The sequence below is a fragment of the Paramisgurnus dabryanus genome, chromosome 20 (assembly GCF_030506205.2).
Source record: "Paramisgurnus dabryanus chromosome 20, PD_genome_1.1, whole genome shotgun sequence".
NCBI classification, from domain to species: Eukaryota; Metazoa; Chordata; class Actinopteri; order Cypriniformes; family Cobitidae; genus Paramisgurnus; species Paramisgurnus dabryanus.
The window spans coordinates 18,467,055-18,485,861 of NC_133356.1; the positions used below are offsets into that span (position 1 = coordinate 18,467,055).

Here is an 18,807-nt window from a genome sequence, read left to right on the forward strand (position 1 = left end):
TAGTTGGTAACCTATTGTGTGCTACACATGGAATACTGAACATGTAAAGGATAATGACAAATGGACTATATTGTAGGATCTTGATGAAATTTACAGAATTTATATAAAAAAAGATAAACCATTTTCTGTGATCTAACACTGCTAAACTACCAGCTGCTTAGACCAATGAAATCAGAGGCAGTGGCTGCCATTTCTCTCATTCAGCTGTGTCAAGCGGGAATCCAATAAATGTAATTGCCACAAATGCACAACATACAGCATGTTTGTAGAAATATGTGCTATTGATTCCAAGAAACAAATGGTTCTCAGGTGTAAATGAATTGGTGAGCGGAGGGCAATGAATCACAGGGTATATACCTCCCCATACATCACATACTGTAGTGCAAGTCACTGGGAGCGTCAGCCATTTGTTCTGCACTGTGGCAGAAAGGGAAATGAACTTGCTATCATTCTCAGGGACAAACAACGGCTAGTGTTTCCCTTCTCATTAGTTGAAAACCACATCTAAATAAAGAATCCATAGCTTAAGTGTTTGATCTCCCTGTTGTCTTCTTAAATGCATGAGCAATACTCAGATCAATGAGTAAGGCCCACTAGGAGAAAGATGATGCTTTAATTCATCATTAACCCAATGAGATTGGGTTAATAAGTGCCCTTTGGACTCATAGCTCTTTAATGTATTTTATTACAGCTTAGCTTTCGAAGAGAAATCAGCCCAAAATACATTATTTGCCTGCTTATTCCTCTTAAAACCAACTTCACAATAATCTGGTCACAAATTTTCAATGCAATAACCTTTAATTATTTAAAGGTTTTCAAATGAGCCCACAAGAAAAAAAATACTGCAGTATACTTCAGTAGCCTATTTACAGTACTATAGTAAAATGTAGTAAAATAGTGGTTTTGAACCCTACTATAGTAAATATTACAGTATACAACAATTTATTAATACAGAATACTACAGTAGTCTGCCTATAGTAAATATTATAGTATATAAGTATAACCTATAAACAAAGTATATAGCCTACTAATATACTAGTTTACCATAGTCAATACTTAATTATTTTTTCAGTTGGAATGAAAAATTAACATATTCACCCATTTACTTATTCTAATGAATGACTAAACAACATTGTCACATTCATTCAACAAAACTTTTAAAATATCCTCACAACCGATAAAATAGCTACAACAAAGTTAAAACTAATATCAGCCGTTTTATGTATCTTTGTGGTCTATCGTACAGTATGAAGATGCCTGTATAGACATTAGGCAGACACAGTTCTCAGGTCAGGTTTTGTAACAACACGCCATACCAACGTGCAAGCAACGAGGTAAGTTTGACCTGCAATAATTCAGTCTTTATACCATAAAAACATCTAAGTATATATTTTAATTGTTTGAAACACCTGGATTAAACTAGTTTATATCGGAGCATACTATTTAATTCCGTCGGCATGCATTCGAAAAGCGCGTCTAAACTATAAACCGGAAATATAGTATTTCCGGTTTATAGTTTAGACACGCGGTATGTTTTTGTTGTGTACACGTCATGGATTTAAATGATTGTCATCCACTGACATACACAGTAATACTAACAACACGTTTAGAAATATAGCTAACGTTACTGTTTATTCAATGAACAGTAGAGAAATATCTGACCACAAACCGCACGCGTTTGTTCAAAATGCTGAAATGTGGTATTTTTGCACGAAACTTCACAAAGTATTAGTTTTGCGTGGTAAATATAAACATTTATAAATATACATTTGAACAGTACGCACATTAGCCGCGGAATATATGAAGTACATTGACAGTAAGTTTCAATAATAAGTTAAAGTAATACGGTTAACGTTACACATTAATCTTTTCATTTTCCAAAGTCCACAATACTGTAGTGTTAACCATAGTAAACTAGTCAGTTGTACTGTATACAGTTTTACTTTGTTCATGTATTCAACAGTGTTCTTTTAACTGTATTAAACTGGTAAGCTGTAGTAAATACTGTATCATACTTTAATATTTACTATGATATAGTTCAAGAATGTAGTATTTAGGTATTTTACTACAGTATTGTGGGTTTATAAACCATCAATAAATACGTTCAGGCTCTATAAATCAGAGATCTTCGTCATTTTTATACTGGATATTTTCTATCTTTACAGTAGTAACTGTAGAGATTATGCAGTTTTAGCCGAGATTACGGCCACATTTTTGTAAGGTTGTTCATTTGCTGTCTTGTTTTGAAATACATACGAAAGCAGTTGTTTCAGGTAAAGCAGACGGAATTGCTTCTTTCATACTATATCTCTCAGAGACCTCGCTTTAATGGAGCCTGAGTAAACATGACAAGAGCCTGAAAAAGCTTTGCTGTAAACAACCACATCCACCCTCATGGAGATGAGCTGTGAAAGTTGCATTTACCCACTCTGTCAGTGTTCATCTGAATAAATTACACAGCTCGGTACAATTCAAGGGCAATGTATTAAAATGTACTAGCTCTCCTGACAGCACATGCACATTTTTTTCAGGGCTGGAGGTAGACTGAGGATGAAGAAGACTGCAATTGTGGTGCACGGTGGAGCGTGGGCCATACCGGACGCATTGGCAGAAGCATCGGTGGATGGAGTCAAATATGCTGCCCGGGCCGGCCATTCTGTCCTTACGAATGGAGGCAGCGCTCTTGACGCTGTGGAAAAAGCTGTACGGTGTTTGGAAGATGACCCGGTGTTTGATGCAGGTTAGTTATGCTCATAAATAGGCCCAGATGTGATCTGCATACATAACTGATTTTAAAAGGAAATCCTTCCGTTTTTAGTAGCTGGTTTAGTGTAAAAATGCTTTTGTCCTTGAACCTTATTGTGAATTGCTAATGGTAAATAATCTTTTCTTGTAAGTACTTGGAGCAGATTAAGTGCACATTCAGTGGTTTGTGAGAGACTTCATCTAGGCTCTTAAGTAGAAATGTACTGTATTTCAGCACACCCCCCTGACACCTTGCTAATGATCATCTAGAGAGTAAGGCGAGAGAATCTCAAATAATTATCAGATTACACAAAGGGAAGCAGTAGCAAAACAAGACACTTCATTAACACACCCGGCCTGTCGGTGTCAATCTCATTTGTGATGGCTAACTGCCACGCTAAGTGAAATGGCTGATCCTTTTCTATATCTGAACTGCACTTTCAGCAGCTCATCAGAGGATCATTTTAAACACCGGAGTATCCAGAGGCGAAGACTGATCAATAGATGACTAATACAATCCTGTTGAGAGTGCTAAGAGCTAGACATCAGAGTGGATAACAGTCAGGAGTATGTCAGAGAAACGGGTGCTGGTGTGGGCCTCCATGACAGAGATAAAGATGAGAGATTTGTGATGTTGTATTACTGTACTCCTACATCAGTTTTTTTTTATTTTTTATCAAGCTGGAGCGATGCTTGTATGCTGTCACGACTTTAACAACGCACAACTAAGTTGTTGCTGATATTCTTTTGTAAACTGTGTTAAAAATGTGTCTATTTATCACATGAAACATAATTTGTTTAAGTTTATGGGAGGCTGGTACAGTTTAAGCAGACATCTGGACATTCAGAATATTCACATTTCTTCTTGTGCAGGTCATGGTGCCGTGCTTAATACTGATGGAGAAGTGGAGCTAGACAGCATCATCATGGATGGAAAAACACTTGCCACTGGAGCCATTTCCTCTGTGAGAAACATTGCTAACCCTGTTAGTCTGGCACGTGCTGTAATGGAAAAGGTATTTTTTCTACACTCATTTCTTTTACTAGTGGTTCGATAGGGTTTTTTAATGGCCAATATGAAGAAACAGTACGGCTGATTTGGCCAATTTGAGGCAGATATAACACAAATGTATTTACAGTAAAAAAAGAGATAAACTGAAAATTGGCAAAAAGATTTGAACATTTATTGTGAATATATCCTTGTAAATATTTACAGGACATTTGTATACACTCACCTTAAGGATTATTAGGAACACCTGTTAAATTTCTCATTAATGCAATTATCTAATCGACCAATCACATGGCAGTGGCTTTAATGAATGAAGGGTTGTGGTCCTGGTCAAGACGATCTCCTGAACTCCAAACTGAATGTCAGAATGGGAAAGAAAGGTGATTAAGCAATTTAGACGCCGGCATGATTGTTGGTGCCAGACGGGCCAGTCTGAGTATTTCACAATCTGCTCAGTTACTGGGATTTTCACGCATAACCATTTCTAGGGTTTACAAAGAATGCTGTGAAAAGGTAAAGACATCCAGTATGCGGCAGTCCTGTGGGCGAAAATGCTTTGTTGATGCTAGAGGTCAGAGGAGAATGGGCCGATTGATTCGAGCTGATAGAAGATCAACTTTGACTGAAATAACCACTCGTTACAACCGAGGTATGCAGCAAAGCATTTGTGAAGCCACAACACACACAACCTTGAGGCGGATGGGCTACAACAGCAAAAGACCCTACCGGGTACCACTCATCTCCGCTACAAATAGGAAAAGAGGCTACAATTTGCACAAGCTCATCAAAATTGAACCATTAAAGACTGGGAAAATGTTGCCTGGTCTGATGAGTCTCGATTTCTGTTGAGACATTCAGATGGTAAAGTCAGAATTTGGCGTAAACAGAATGAGAACATGGATCCATCATGCTTTGTTACCACTATGCAGGCTGGTGGTGGTGCTGTAATGGTGTGGTGTTCCTAATAATCCTTTAGGTGATTGTAAAAATGTTTAGTGCATCAAAATATGGCATCAAAACATGAACAAATCAAAAGGTACACACCACAACCTAACAACGAAACGTCAGATTTAAAAGTAACATGATGGTTGGTCATTTTGTCAGATGTTGGCTTTTACATCTGTGTTTTCTTTTTCATTAGAAACAACTAATTTGTGACCCTGCTTGTGAAAACCCATCTGAATCATTTTTTTGTGACATATTGTTTTCTTTACCATGGATTTTTACAATTTGCGTCACGGATTTATCGGATGATTGAAAAAAGTATCAGCCAATGGCGATAATTAAACATTACAGATATTGACAATATACTGGTCTATCACTAATTGTTACATAATAAATATAAATGTAACTATTGTTTATGTAATACAATTATGTATATAATTTCAATGTATAATCATTCATGACATAGCAAAAGAGCTAAATACCTGTGACAATGTCACAGTCAGTTTACAAAGGAATTAGAAACCCAGTGCTTAATATCTGCTCTTATCAGGAGAGAAGATTTAATATAAAGGCCAGCAATGGCTAAAAATACCCAAATTTTGTTCCTCTTTTCTTATAACAGATTAAATGATGTTCACTCCAGAGGTGATGGGATATCACACCTCTTTGGGTTCAGGTTTTCTTGCCTCAAAAGCTTTAACTCGTCATTTTTTCAGCTGGTTTGTGATGAAAGACTCAAAGGGAAGTAATTGTAGGCTGATTTTCAGATTGATTTCAATCAGCGCTTTTTGTAATGGCACAGATAGAGTTCAGACATAAAGATTTTTCTCCCGGTGCACGGCACAGACATCTAATGCCATCAAATGAGGAGGCACTTTTATTTATATTGTATTTTATACAGAGAGAGAATGTTTAAATTGTCTGAAAGATATGCTCAGATACCATCAAGAAAGGAAAGGAAATCACTAGTTGTTAAAGTACAGGAATATAATCAGATCTTATACAATTCATTAAGTCAGATGTTAAAGTGAAAAACCAACAACAAAGGAGCCACTACAAAAGACTGACAGCATGTCATAGTCTCATGATTTATTCATTTTTTTTTTTTGTATTATGCAGCACTATGTTTGATATTTTGCGTCTTATGCAATTCATACATTTTTAAGTGTGGGATTAAGTGATATACTTTTATGCTCAACGACCACCTTTCACTTTAAATACAGCGGCTTCACCTTGCAAGCCAGATGACATGGACGAAACAAAACCCCTGGAAAACATGAGAATTGATTTGCTGCAGCACCTGTCTTGACTGCCCCAAAAGACCTTGGCCTTACAGTGGATTGGCAGATCTCTTTAATAGCCAGTATTAAAAATTCATCAGGTCTTGATCAATGCTGCGATCGGGCTTCGCTGACCTCATGCTCTGGCTTGTGCATCTAAAATGCACAGCATTTGACAAAGAAAAATCACATTAATAACCACTTTAATATTTAAAAGTTTCCTGAGCCAGTGTGATGTTGTACAGAGATTTACACAGATATTAAATTGTAATATTAAAGGCATTACACATAGTTCCACATGGTGATGTTTATTCTTAATATAAATATAAAATGAAATGGGATATACTGCATGGAGTGTGTAGTCATTTTGGGTGTTTCATGTTGGAAGTTTTGTTTTTAAATAGTGTTTATGTTTGTTCATTTGAAGCAGTTGGCACAAAATAATGAATATGGGTTGATATCAATTTTTCATTTTTTATCTTTCTGCTGTTTTAGCTATGCACTATTACAGTTTGCAAATGTAAAACAGCTTTTTAAAAAAAAAATTGCTCATGTGAAATGTCTCATAGTGTCAATCATTGGATAATTTGTTAAGAATCAATCAGTTTTTTTTTCTTGTATTTGGTTTCTTGCTAAAAGATTAATATGATAATACTTTACAATAAGGTTGTAACAAAATTAACTGACATGAATAGTTCAATTGTTCACTCATGGTGCATTACTTAATGTTAAGAGTTACAACGCTTTATACATGTTTTATAGATATATTAGTAGGTGCCGTTAACAAATATAAATCAATCTGGAAGTATTTTTTATTGTTAGTTCATGTTAGCTAATGCAAATACAACCTTGTAAAGTGTTTCTGATAATACTTTACTGTCTTGTGGGACACTAAAATCATTTCCAACATTAACCTCACTGGCTATTTAGGGCCCTGTTTTTGTGATCAGTAAATTGTGTCCATATTGTATGTCAGATTTTATACATGACATACAGGAATTATTTACATTAAAATGCTAAACAAGCTTCTGTTTTCAGAGAAAAAACAGAGATGATCACTTATGTACATTTTGTCTTGATTTTTGTCTCTCATGTTTTTTTAATCAGACAGATCATGTCATGTTGACAGACAGAGGAGCAAACATGTTTGCAGAACACATTGGTTTTCCAGCGGTCCATGATTTGGTTACAGAGACAGAACGTAAGGAATGGGAACACTACAAGAAGTATGCAGTCGGCGTCAAAGAGCTCTTCAACTCACAAAGGTGGGTAATTTCATGTTTGCTGCCAGGCCCGTAGTGTTTCTAAGCCTTAAGTTTTTGTGTGCTCTAAGATGTTTTCCATTTGCCAATTCCCAGACACACTTGACCTCAGAGACAGATTTTGACCTTATGGTTAGATTACATTGTTAGCAGCATCTTTGAAATATTTTTGTGTGCTAGGAAAGAAAGCATCTAAAGTAAAGGGTTGTCCTGAACAAATCCTCAAAACATCCATGAAGTGCTTTTTTGTATCTTATGTTATGTTTTGGAGGTAGAGGTCTTAAAAGGGTCATATTGGAGAAATTGATTTTTTTATACGGCAAACTGTGACATTTAGAGCTCGAAACTTTTTCTTAAAACTTTATTTTTTCAAAAATGTGACTAACATGAGTGAAAAAAAACAGATGCCAAAAAAATGTATGATACAGTATGATTCCTTTAACTGCCACACCAAGAAAAAGGCATTTGAAAAATTATTTTGTTTGCATTTCTTATCTCATTATGTCATTAGTTAACACACTCGGGACAGTTTCCCAGACAGGGATTAGACTAGTCCTAGACTTAAACATTTTAAGAGCTCTCCAAACTGAAAACATCTTGCACTGACATATCTTAATATACATCAGTGCCCTTTGTTTTAACTCAAAACTAGTTATATTTCCTAATTAAACTAAGGCTAGTCCTGGATTAAGCTAATCCTGGTCCGGGAAACCGCCCCTTAATGTATTTTTTTCAACACATCCCATCATTTTTAAATATCGGCCTCTACCAAATGGTTGATATGTCACTTAAAGGAATTCATACACATACTATGGAAATCAGAAAATATGAACTAAAATACTATTTTTTATTTTTTTTTATTTTTGTATATTAAATCTTCTTTATTTATTTAAATATTAAAATATTTCATGTTTTTATTTTAACACAGGAAATGAAATGTTTTCTTGTTTTTTAACAAAATAAAATAACTAAAAGTAACAAAAATAAAGATATTACATTCTTTCTGCATTCAAAACCTAAAATAAAAGAAGGCAAAAGATAGTAATACAATGTCATTTTAGGTTAATTTATGATTCAAGAAACACAATGTCAAGTGTGGTAGTGCAACAGGATTTTTCCCCCTTTTTTTGATAAATGATAATTTCTTTGTAGACCAGCAATGCTGTGTAGAGTAAGCCAACATTAGAAACAATCCTTCAAACAATATAAAACATAATTTAAGAAGGAATTTTTGATTAATTAATCAGTAATTATGATTTCCATACATGAATTATATGAATTTGTTGTATTTATTTATTTTTTTAAATCCAGAAGTAGCAAAAAATACATACTTAAGAAATTATCTCAATATATTCAATAAGAAATAACAATAGCTGTGTCATATTCATAGCTGTGAATGATCAGAAATGTATATTTCTCAGCAAATAGTACATTCTGACTGCAGAAATGGATGATCTGAAAACATTACCTTAGCTTTTCTACATTTACCATAAAGTGACAAATCAACCGTTTGGTTGGGCATGTTTTTGAAAAATTATTAAAAACATACAAAAGTTTTTTTCATGGTACCAAATAACAAAGTTATGGCTCTTACAGTGAAATATGTCAAAAAATATGCTTTCCTTGCAAAATTTCAACAAGAACAGTTCAAAATGGCAGTAGTGATTTTTATCTCTCTGACATCCGTCTAAGAAGCAACCTTTTTGAAGTGCAAGTTAAAAAGTAATTTGGTAAAGACAAGATTTAACTGCACACTCACATTAGTTTATTACACCCAATATTTTGGTAAACAGTGTTAGTCAAGGTACTTCTCAATTCAAAGTGGGGAACATCATAAATAAAATCTATATTCACCCACAAGTGACGATCATGACATCACGATCAACGATCTCATCACTATAACGTTTCCTTCAGACCCAGGACAAAAAAAAACTAAACTTCACAAATAGTTATAAATACATATCAAACCCAACATGGGTCAAAGTAAATCCCATCATCTTATAAATAATTATAAATAAAAGTAAATCTAAATTTCTCATCTGTGTAAAAACACATTCTCTATATAGCATAATACAGAGATTGCATGCTTATCTAAAAAACATTTGCTCTCCACATGTCTTGCCACAAGGACATAAGATATAAGATAAATAACCTTTCCTGTTGTGACTTTAGATATTCGTGCATTTTAGCTTCTTAGTCATATGGTTTGAGGACAGCAGAACAGTTTTGGCTTTGAGGCCATTGGCCTGAGAATGGCAAAACATTCACATGCTGCCCCTGTACAGAGCTCAGGTCATTCCCTCAGGCTTTCAGACGGTTCACTTAGAGCTGTACAGGCTCCAGCACAACAGCCGTATCTGCCACCCTCACTTCCCCTGGCTGAGCATAGAGTCAGGGCCGTGCTGGGGTGTAACCCCGGCTCCCGTGGGAGTCTGCAAAAATAGTGCTGTGAAGGTGCTAAGTGACAGTTGGCTGAGCTACAGTCTTTCAACCCTCTCTGCTGTGGCTTCATTATTGATAGCCTGCCTGTTCACCCTATACTACAGCTAGTGGGCTTTTTAACCTACACCCCTAAAACTCAATTACCCTCCACCTTCATTTAGGCGATTATAAAGCTTCCCTCTGGTTTGACGGTGCTTTTATATAACCACAGTTACTGTGTCAGCGTTCCCAATTCACACAGTGGCCATTACATTTTTTTTATATAATAATTAAAAGTACTGAGTTACAAAAGTGGTATTTAACTTGTTCCTGACACAAAATAACAAAAATAGAGACGCTTACTGTTTATTGTTGCCTTAAATGTTTTATTATTTGGGCCCTATTTTAACGATCTAAGCGCATTGTCTAAAGCGCACAGCGCAACATCTAAATGGGCGTGTCCGAATCCACTTTTGCTAATTTAACGACGGGAATAATGGTTTTTGCGCCAAGCGCATGGCCGAAAAGGGTAGGTCCTATTGTAATGGGAGTATTTTGGGCGTAACGTGCAGTAAACCAATGAGAGTCACAGCTCTCATCCCCTTTAAAAGCAAGTTGCGCTGGCGCTATGTCTAATCCCTATTTAGATGACGGACTTTGTAAACTGAAAAACTAAGCGGAGGAAGAAGATCCCCAGTTTAAGATTAATGTTAAATAATTATGTTGTTTTTCCACTTGTATTGAAATTGTTATTTTTTTATTAAAACCTTTAAAACCCGTTTTCTTTTAGTCATGGAAGTAAAAAGCAGGCTTGTAATTGCTTTAAATGTATGGCTATCCAATATCATCAAAACATAATTTACAAGTATGTAAGATAAGGTTTGTACTCTAAAAATACTTTATTTGTAACAAACAGGAGATAAAGAATTTACAAACGGCTCTTCTCACGTTTCAGCACTTTGGACAGCGTTTTTTTTTAGCAAAGAGTTTTTTTTAAGCGTGACTTAAAAATGTTTCTCATCTCACCATATCCGCAGGTACAGAGTCATCATATAATAAATCCGTGAGGTAGCATTTAAAAAAACATTTAAAAACAGATGCATTTGTTCAAAGCAAAGCATTTATTTACTTGCCAGGCTGCAGGTGAAGCAGCTCTTTGTGCCTTCTAACGTCTCATAATCTGTCCTCATTTATGTCCAAGAGATTCAATAATAATCTTTTACATTCAATCCTTTAATCTTTCATATTTAAAAGCATTTTTGTGCTGCTGCACATTCATGTACTTTGTGATAAGCAAACCCGCGTTGTCCTCCCGTGTATAGGCGCATACTAATGCACTCTTTAAATAACATAAAACACATTGCGCCATTGACTTTAGACTTTAGACCAGGTTTTTGTTGGTCAATGGCGTAGTCTATTTTAGTTGCCTCAAAATAGCAACGCGCCAACAATGCGCCTGAACACACCTCATTTTCAGACCAGAACGCCCATGGGCGCAAAAGGGTGCGCAAATGTATTTGCTATTTAAACAACGCGGCGCTAAACGTGAAAATTAGGGTGGAAACTAGCGAAAGACACTTGCGTCGCGCATTGCGCTGCATTGCGCCGTGTGTAAGATAGAGCCCTTAATCTTGACATGCGATGAGTTGCTGGGTCAATAAAGTGCCTTTGAGACTGCAAAATCCCCCCCCCAAAAAAAATATAATGTAATAAATGTACTGCAAGCAAACACCATACAAAACATATGCCCACCCTGTCATGAAATTAAAATGTAAATGTTCATGACAGGGTGGACATTTTTAGCTAAATTTAGCATTTAATGAACACATGAAGTAGCTGCAGTAGGCTAAGAGGTTCACTGTTGAAGCTTACCGTGCACTGTTTAAAATACATATTTTGATTTTCTGCAAAGTTTTATGTTAATTAATATTTCAAAATGACAGGGTGGACATTTTAAGCTTGACACCAGGCAACTACAAACACAATATGACTAAAATACGGAAAAATAAGTGTAGATACTCACTGTGTGTGCATTATATGTTTTAACCTCTACTAAATAAAGACCAAATGGGGGACGAGATGTCACTGACTACAACAGTTTCTTTAAGGGACGTTGGTTTCCAAAATGACAAGGTGGACAGCAATTTCAGGGACACGTGCAAAATTCTTAACATCATTATGAAAATGTAATATAAATTATAAAAATGACCTGCTTTATCAAATAAGTTGTTGAGGACAATAAGAAAAGGTTTTTAAATTTGATGTCATTTATTCACTTTTTACACTCACTAAAGTTAGCTGAGCAGGGTCTGGGACATGCCAAAATCGCATATATCCAATCAAAGAAAATGGTATAAAATGGGAAAAACATATTTCAACAGACTTATCATTGAACTTGTATGTCTGGCCATTTATAATAAAACCTCAGAATTTCATTTTTTTTATTATATTCATGATGACTGAGTGATTCAGAGGACAGCAAAAAGCACTTTATAGTGATATTGACCCCTGCTACAACTTATAACATGAAGTTGCCTTTTTCCCACTATGTTTTAGTTATAACAACTCATCTCTAGTCAAGATAAATAATAGTAAGTTAAAATTACTTGTAAATCAAATTCGATTAAACTAAAAAATTTAAGGCAGCCAATATTTTTTTACAGTGCTCATGAACATTTCCCTTGTCCCTCATTGGTCCGATAAACACTGTACACTGTAACAAAATGATATCAAATCCACATGTATTTTTATGTTACTTTAACTTACCAAATTAAGTTAAACAATTTTACCTTGTTTTTATACACTGTAAAACCTAACAGTTAACTTAACTCAAACCATTTAAGTAAACCGTTACATTAGACCATTTAAGTTTTAAAACACATAAATTTAAGTACTGTGAACTTGAGTAATGTGCAATTATGCACTTATATTTAAGTAGTGTAAACTGCATATGACTGCATTTGTTTAAGTTCACAGTACTCAATTGTATGTGTTTTAAACTAATGCAACTGGTTTACTTAAATGGTTTGAGTTGAGTTAACTTTTAGGTTTTACAGTGTAAGTTAAATGTCAGCTTTTGACAAAACCTAAAATAGTAGGTTGAATTGACTCACAAAACCAAGCTGATTTTTCTTCATGTTGTATTTTTTACAGTGTTGTTTCTCCTCACAAACACAATGAATTGTCTGACCCATTGTTGCTAAGCCGGGCCTTTGTGATGCTTAGATAGAAAGAGAAATGTTTTGAAGGTTGTACAGTGTTTAATATCTATAGTTCTCTTTGTGATCGGTGAAAGTATGTCTACATAGAAAAGTACTACCTTTGTGAATTTATATTTAACATATGTTTTTTAAAAGCGACTTACAATGTATTCTGTCTATGCATATTTATATCTCTCTGTCACTACTGTGTGTGTTTTCCTAGCAATCGAACCCATGACCTCTGCGCTGCAAACCCAATTATCTTACCAATTAAGCTAGGAACACTTAATGTTGAATATACAGTTATAAAACGTTACACAGCCACCTGTTCTTCAGGATAAGAACTTTACCAACTAATTCCCGCATCTGCACACTTCATTAGGTTGTTTATAGATGTGCAAAGATTTACTGCGAAACTCTGTGATCACTTTGAAGTGTGAAATACGAGCTACCGTCATGCGGCTTTTAAATGCTGTTTTCAGCTGGACCGATGAGCAAGATCCAGGCATCGCTGGTGATTTAAAAGAGCAATCAAGCAGCTGTCAAAAATGATTGATGCCTCGCTTCTGAAACCTGACAAGTGATTCTTCGCCACCTGCTTCAGACGAATATTCCTCACCAGGAACGCGTTTGCTCTCCGGTTTCTCCAAAAGGAGAACGACACGGAGGCTGTTTTCTTTAATATCACCTTGATCCGTCGTCCTCCGGCTTGAAACACATAACACTTGCTTGTTTTTCACAGTGCTGGTGCCCTAATCAGAGTTTTCAGGGATATAAAGCCTGTGAAATACAAGGGCCTGTGTTCATCTTACATTCTGCTGTCTGTCTTATTTCCTTTAAAGTGAGCTGGCGAGGAAGACTGATGTGCAGATCCTAAAGATTCCTGTTGTTTTGTCTTCATGTACACATCAGCAACGATACACCTCTTTCTCAACGAATGCTCCTAGTGTACTTTTCTAGGATATTGCAGTGATTCAGAGCAGCAAAGGGCACTTTTCTTTCCGCACTTCCTTTGTTGACAGGCAGATGATGATGAGTCAATTTGGGATGTGCAGGCACTCTTAAAAGCATGTGTGAGGCTGTTATTAGCCGCCACACATCTCTCACATCGCCAGATGCTTTCTTGACTGAAAACCCCAACGGAAAAACCCCAACGGAAACAAAAGTAATTGCACAGAGGCTAAATTTAGAAGAGAGTCAGAGGCTTTTACATTTTTCTTTATTCACTAGATTATAAATGTACCATGCCAAGTTGAATTCCAAGACAAAAGTCTGCATGAAGGAGAAGAACAGAGCTAGAGGCGCATTTTAGTGTAATGATGAATAATAATGTACCTTCTGAAAATACCATGTCTCAGACCATAAAATTATAGATCAAAAGAAAAATCTCAGGGCTAATCCTGTTATTATTCAACCTTAAAGGACCTTTTTTTGTAATTACAGTGGCCATGATACTGTTGGTGCCGTGGCTTTGGACTCTTTTGGCAATGTGGCGTGTGCTACATCCACCGGAGGAATTCGAAACAAGATGGTGGGAAGGGTCGGAGATTCTCCTGTTATAGGTGAGCCTGATCAAAGATAGAGGACACAGATAATGTCAGTGTCACGGCATCATTCATTTCGAAGCAGTGCATGGGTTGAATGAGCCGTTTTAGTTTGACGTTGTCAACTCTGATCAATACTCAATTGTAAGAGCCTTTCTCCAGAGGTAACACATATTAAGGCCTGAGTCTGTCTTTTCCTGTGTGATAAGGATCTGGTGGCTATGCAGACAACAGAAGTGGTGCAGTGTCCTGCACTGGACATGGAGAGTCTATCCTCAAAGTCACCTTAGCCAGATTAATTCTCTTTCATATGGAACAAGGTATGAGACTTTTACACTAATCCTCATGAGCATGTCAGCGTGCATGCACGCTTGTTTATCTGTAGAGTAGGTTATGGGCACATATTTGCTTCTCTTGATGGATTTTATGTCTTATCCATAAAAAAATAAAGCATCATTGATTCTTTTTTATTTGGATAGTTGATGGATAAAATGTTCAGTTTTCTTATTCAATATCACAAGATTTTAAATGACACTATTTATAGCTATAAAGGATCTTAGGTCTAAGATATCTGGTCAGAATTTCTTTTAAATTTCACCTTTATACTTTAATAGTTCATTTTAAGCGGTGCTGTGGTGTGATAAATTAATTTTTATAGTACAAATGTCCCATGTCTCATTTAATATGAGGTCGTAATAGCTTCACGAGGAAAGAGAAGGCAAAAGTGCTGTTTAAAGGGGTTTAGGCACGTCACATCACAGGTCAACTTTACAATATATTTGTATATTGTTTCTGGTTAATCAATATCACAGATTGACATTTTCAGTGATATTATGATAAGATTATGATCAATTTGAAACTAGTCACCTGTCATTTAAAGGGGGCATTTCACAAATTTTCAATTCATTGAATTCAATTCAATAAATCATTGCTGTCCCCAGAGTATGTATGTGAAGTTTTAGCTCAAAATATCATATAGATAACGTATAGTAAAATGTTTAAAATTGCCACTTTGTAGGTGTGAGCAAAAGGCGCTGTTTTGGGTGTGTCCTTTAACATGCAAATGAGCTGATCTCTGCACTAAATGGCAGTGCTGTGGTTGGATAGTGCAGATTAAGGGGTGGTATTATCCCTTCTGACATCACAGGTGGAGTCAAATTTCAATGACATATTTTTTCACATGCTTGTGGAGAATGGTTTACCAAAACTAAGTTACTGGGTTGATCTTTTTCACATTTTCTAGATTGATAAAAGCACTGGGGACCCAATTATAGCACACAAACAAGGAAAAAGTCATGATTTTCATGATATGTCCCCCTTAAAACATGACAAACATTAGTATTGTAGTACTTGAGATTGGTCTTGGTCTTAAGTTAATATTAAATGACTTACATTCTGAACACAATTTAGTTTGCTCTATTTCAGCGATGGAAATAGATTAATTTTGATAAATTTGTTTTAAACAAATTCATATTTCAAATTCAGCTTCTTTGTAATTGTTTGCTCAAGGTAGCAAAAAAATAATATAATTTTTACACCTAAAATTCATCACGGTAGTAACTTTTATTTTTTTAGGGTTATGTTTATGCAGATTTTTTGTTGAATTTGAAGAGTGCTGATCTGGTCTTTACTTGGTAATGCCCTGCCTTGTTCTTGTCGTGGTCTAAACAAACTCTGGTCTTGGTATTGTTTAAGTCTTGGTTTATGGGGTCTATAGCCAACAACAATAAAAGATACAAAATATCAAACATTAGTTTACATTTGTGACCAATAAAAGTCTTGTATACATCAATGTATACAAAAAATGTATACATCATCTGAAGGCTAAATAAATAGGTAGTGATGTAGTAATCGAGACCAATTTCTGCTTTCTGACTTTTTCCTTCAAAGACTCGGTCTTGACTCGGTCTCGGACCACAGTAGGACTTGTAATTTCAGGCCGAGTCCTTGAGACCAACGCATTTTTTATGTTCATATAAAAACCCACACAACACATAACAATAATAATAAAATGCAATGTTGGCGGGCATTATTTGAAAATGGCTTCCCATGGTGCAATGCAAAGATACTGCCATCAGAGACGTTTATTTATCTCTAGAAAAATTGGCAGAAGATGATGCATGTGGTAGGTTTTTTTAATGATAGTAAAAGCATAGTCCATATTAAGACGTTAAGACTGCTCCTCTAAACAATTCCCAATCTAGCTTAGTCTGTAGGCCTTACTGTTGATTTATTAACTGGGGTGATATTAAAGCTTGAATATGAAAACTGACATGTTTTTATGGTCGTGGTCTCGAATCGGTCTCGACTCTTCAAAGACTCGGTCTTGAATCAGACTCGCCATAGGCGGTCTCGTCCCCATCACTAGTCTGAGGGTGCAAAAAATCTAAATATTGAGAAAATTGCCTTTAAAGTTGTGTTAATATAGTCCGTAGCAACACATATTACTAATGATAAATACATTTTGACTCATACAATGTATTTTTGGATATTGCTACAAATACACCCGTGCTACTTATGACCCAGGGTCACATTTTATCATGTTGTGTTTCACAGAAGACAGGTCATATAGATTAAACATAGGTAAAACAAGGGTAAGTAAATAATACATTTTGGTGAGCCATCCGTTTAGAACTCCAGAATAATACTCATTACTGTTTGAATCATTTTTCAGTTTTGTGATGGATAGATTTGTGGACTGTTATAGAGAACTCCAGAGATGTGTTATCTATTAAATAATCTATTTATTAATCTGTAAGTGTTGCTGTAATCATGCCTAAATGAGATTAAAAGGTACCCATTTGTTTATTCATTGTGTATCTACCTCTTTATTTGTGTTTATACTATGATGTAATTTAAGTTTGTATTGTTTTGGCTTATTTCGACTCCTACTCACCCACATACTGCTATCATTATCAGATTTTGTGCAACCGAGCACAATGAATGTCAAAACCGCACCAAAATGTGACGTGATGCTGCTATTGCCAGTCATTTTAATTGGCTAGTGAGGCAGGAAAGATGGGATAGGTTGACACAACAGTAGGCAGATGATAATGAGCTGTATGTGTTTGTGTGTGTCTGGGGGGGAGAAGACTGGAGGGGTCAGCAGGCTGTTGTTTTCTTCTGCATTCTGTGGTAATGAAATCTTCGCTGTTTTCATATTTCCACTTTATTTTTTAAATGACTGGGCTTCCTATTAAAACAGGAGCCTTTTATCAAACTTTGACTAATGTTTGGTTGGTCTTTTGTGGGAGCCTTGTGCTTAAACCTAAAATACAAAAAATCTAATTATCGGTTGATTCAGAAAATATTTTTTGTGCATTGCAGGGAAATCGGCCACAGTAGCAGCAGACACCTCACTGGAGTACATGAGAGAGAGAGTACAGGGAGGTGGAGGGGCTATTGTTGTGTCCTCTACAGGGGAATGGGCTGCCAGGTTTACCACACCACGCATGGCTTGGGCCTCCATAAATGGGGACAGTCTGTGCTTTGGATTAAATCCAGGAGAAGAGTTAATGGAGCCGAAATGATTTTCCGACAATAGGGTTTTTATGTTGCATATGTCAGAAGCTAAATAACAATAACAATTTTGAGACTTTATTTTAATTAGTTAGTAACAATTACAATTTTAGTTGATTTTGTTAGTTTGTGGTAATTTGGGGTAACTGGTTAAATGTAAATAATTAAAAACCTTAAAGAGTTGTTTTTTACATGACTAAATGTAAGAGGCTCTTTTTCTTAAGGAAAAACAAATGGTTCACAACATTGCATGTTTTTGATGGGCTTGAATTATATAAAATAAGATGGTACAATAAGATTGTATTATTATTATTTAGTAATTATTATTATTATTATTACTTTTATTATTATTGTTCTTTTAATGCAGATATTGTAGATATAAAATATAATATGGATAAGTTGTTAAAAATAAATTCTAAACTTATAATTCACAAATATATTGTTAATCAAAATGGTTCACAAAACTGTCACTAACATGTTAGAGTAGAAAACTCAAATTTCTGTTTATCTTCCTCATTTGTCTATAGAGCAGTGAAGATGTTCAGTAATAAAAATGGAAATCTGTTTAATTATTCCAGCCGCATGGGAGGTTTAAGATGCATTGCATAACAAAACTATTTCCATAAAGCTTAACCCTGTACTACAAATAAAAAAGTTTTAGAAACTGTTCTTAGTTTCTGTATCTGTTTCCTTAGCTGTCCTCCTTTCATTTGTTGTTTTCATTGTGTGGTTTTAAATTAGGACTGGCTATAAATATTTAATTGCAAGGGTATGCTATACAGAGCACCATATGTCCTATTATTAAACAACAAGGATTTTTTGTATATTATTGATTTTGTATATTATGCAGGAAGTACAAACACAATTTCAGGGTAAACAAAA

At 35.4% G+C, this 18,807-nt stretch overlaps 1 protein-coding gene across 2 annotated transcripts; it reads left to right on the top strand.

The window, feature by feature from the left end:
- The first annotated feature begins 1,262 nt into the window (after nt 1-1,262).
- LOC135787095 (isoaspartyl peptidase/L-asparaginase) lies at nt 1,263-18,593 on the top strand. Of its 2 annotated transcripts, none has more exons than XM_065296821.1 (7): nt 1,263-1,334; nt 2,532-2,740; nt 3,619-3,761; nt 7,087-7,244; nt 14,306-14,424; nt 14,616-14,726; nt 17,734-18,593. In XM_065296821.1, exons 2-7 carry the CDS (start codon nt 2,551-2,553, stop codon nt 17,934-17,936), a joined length of 924 nt encoding a protein of 307 aa, XP_065152893.1. In that variant the 5' UTR covers nt 1,263-1,334; nt 2,532-2,550; the 3' UTR covers nt 17,937-18,593. The 2 variants fall into 2 exon arrangements, with proteins under 2 accessions (XP_065152893.1, XP_065152892.1); XM_065296820.2 differs by lacking the exon at nt 1,263-1,334 and adding an exon at nt 1,539-1,816.
- The last annotated feature ends 214 nt before the right edge of the window (nt 18,594-18,807 follow it).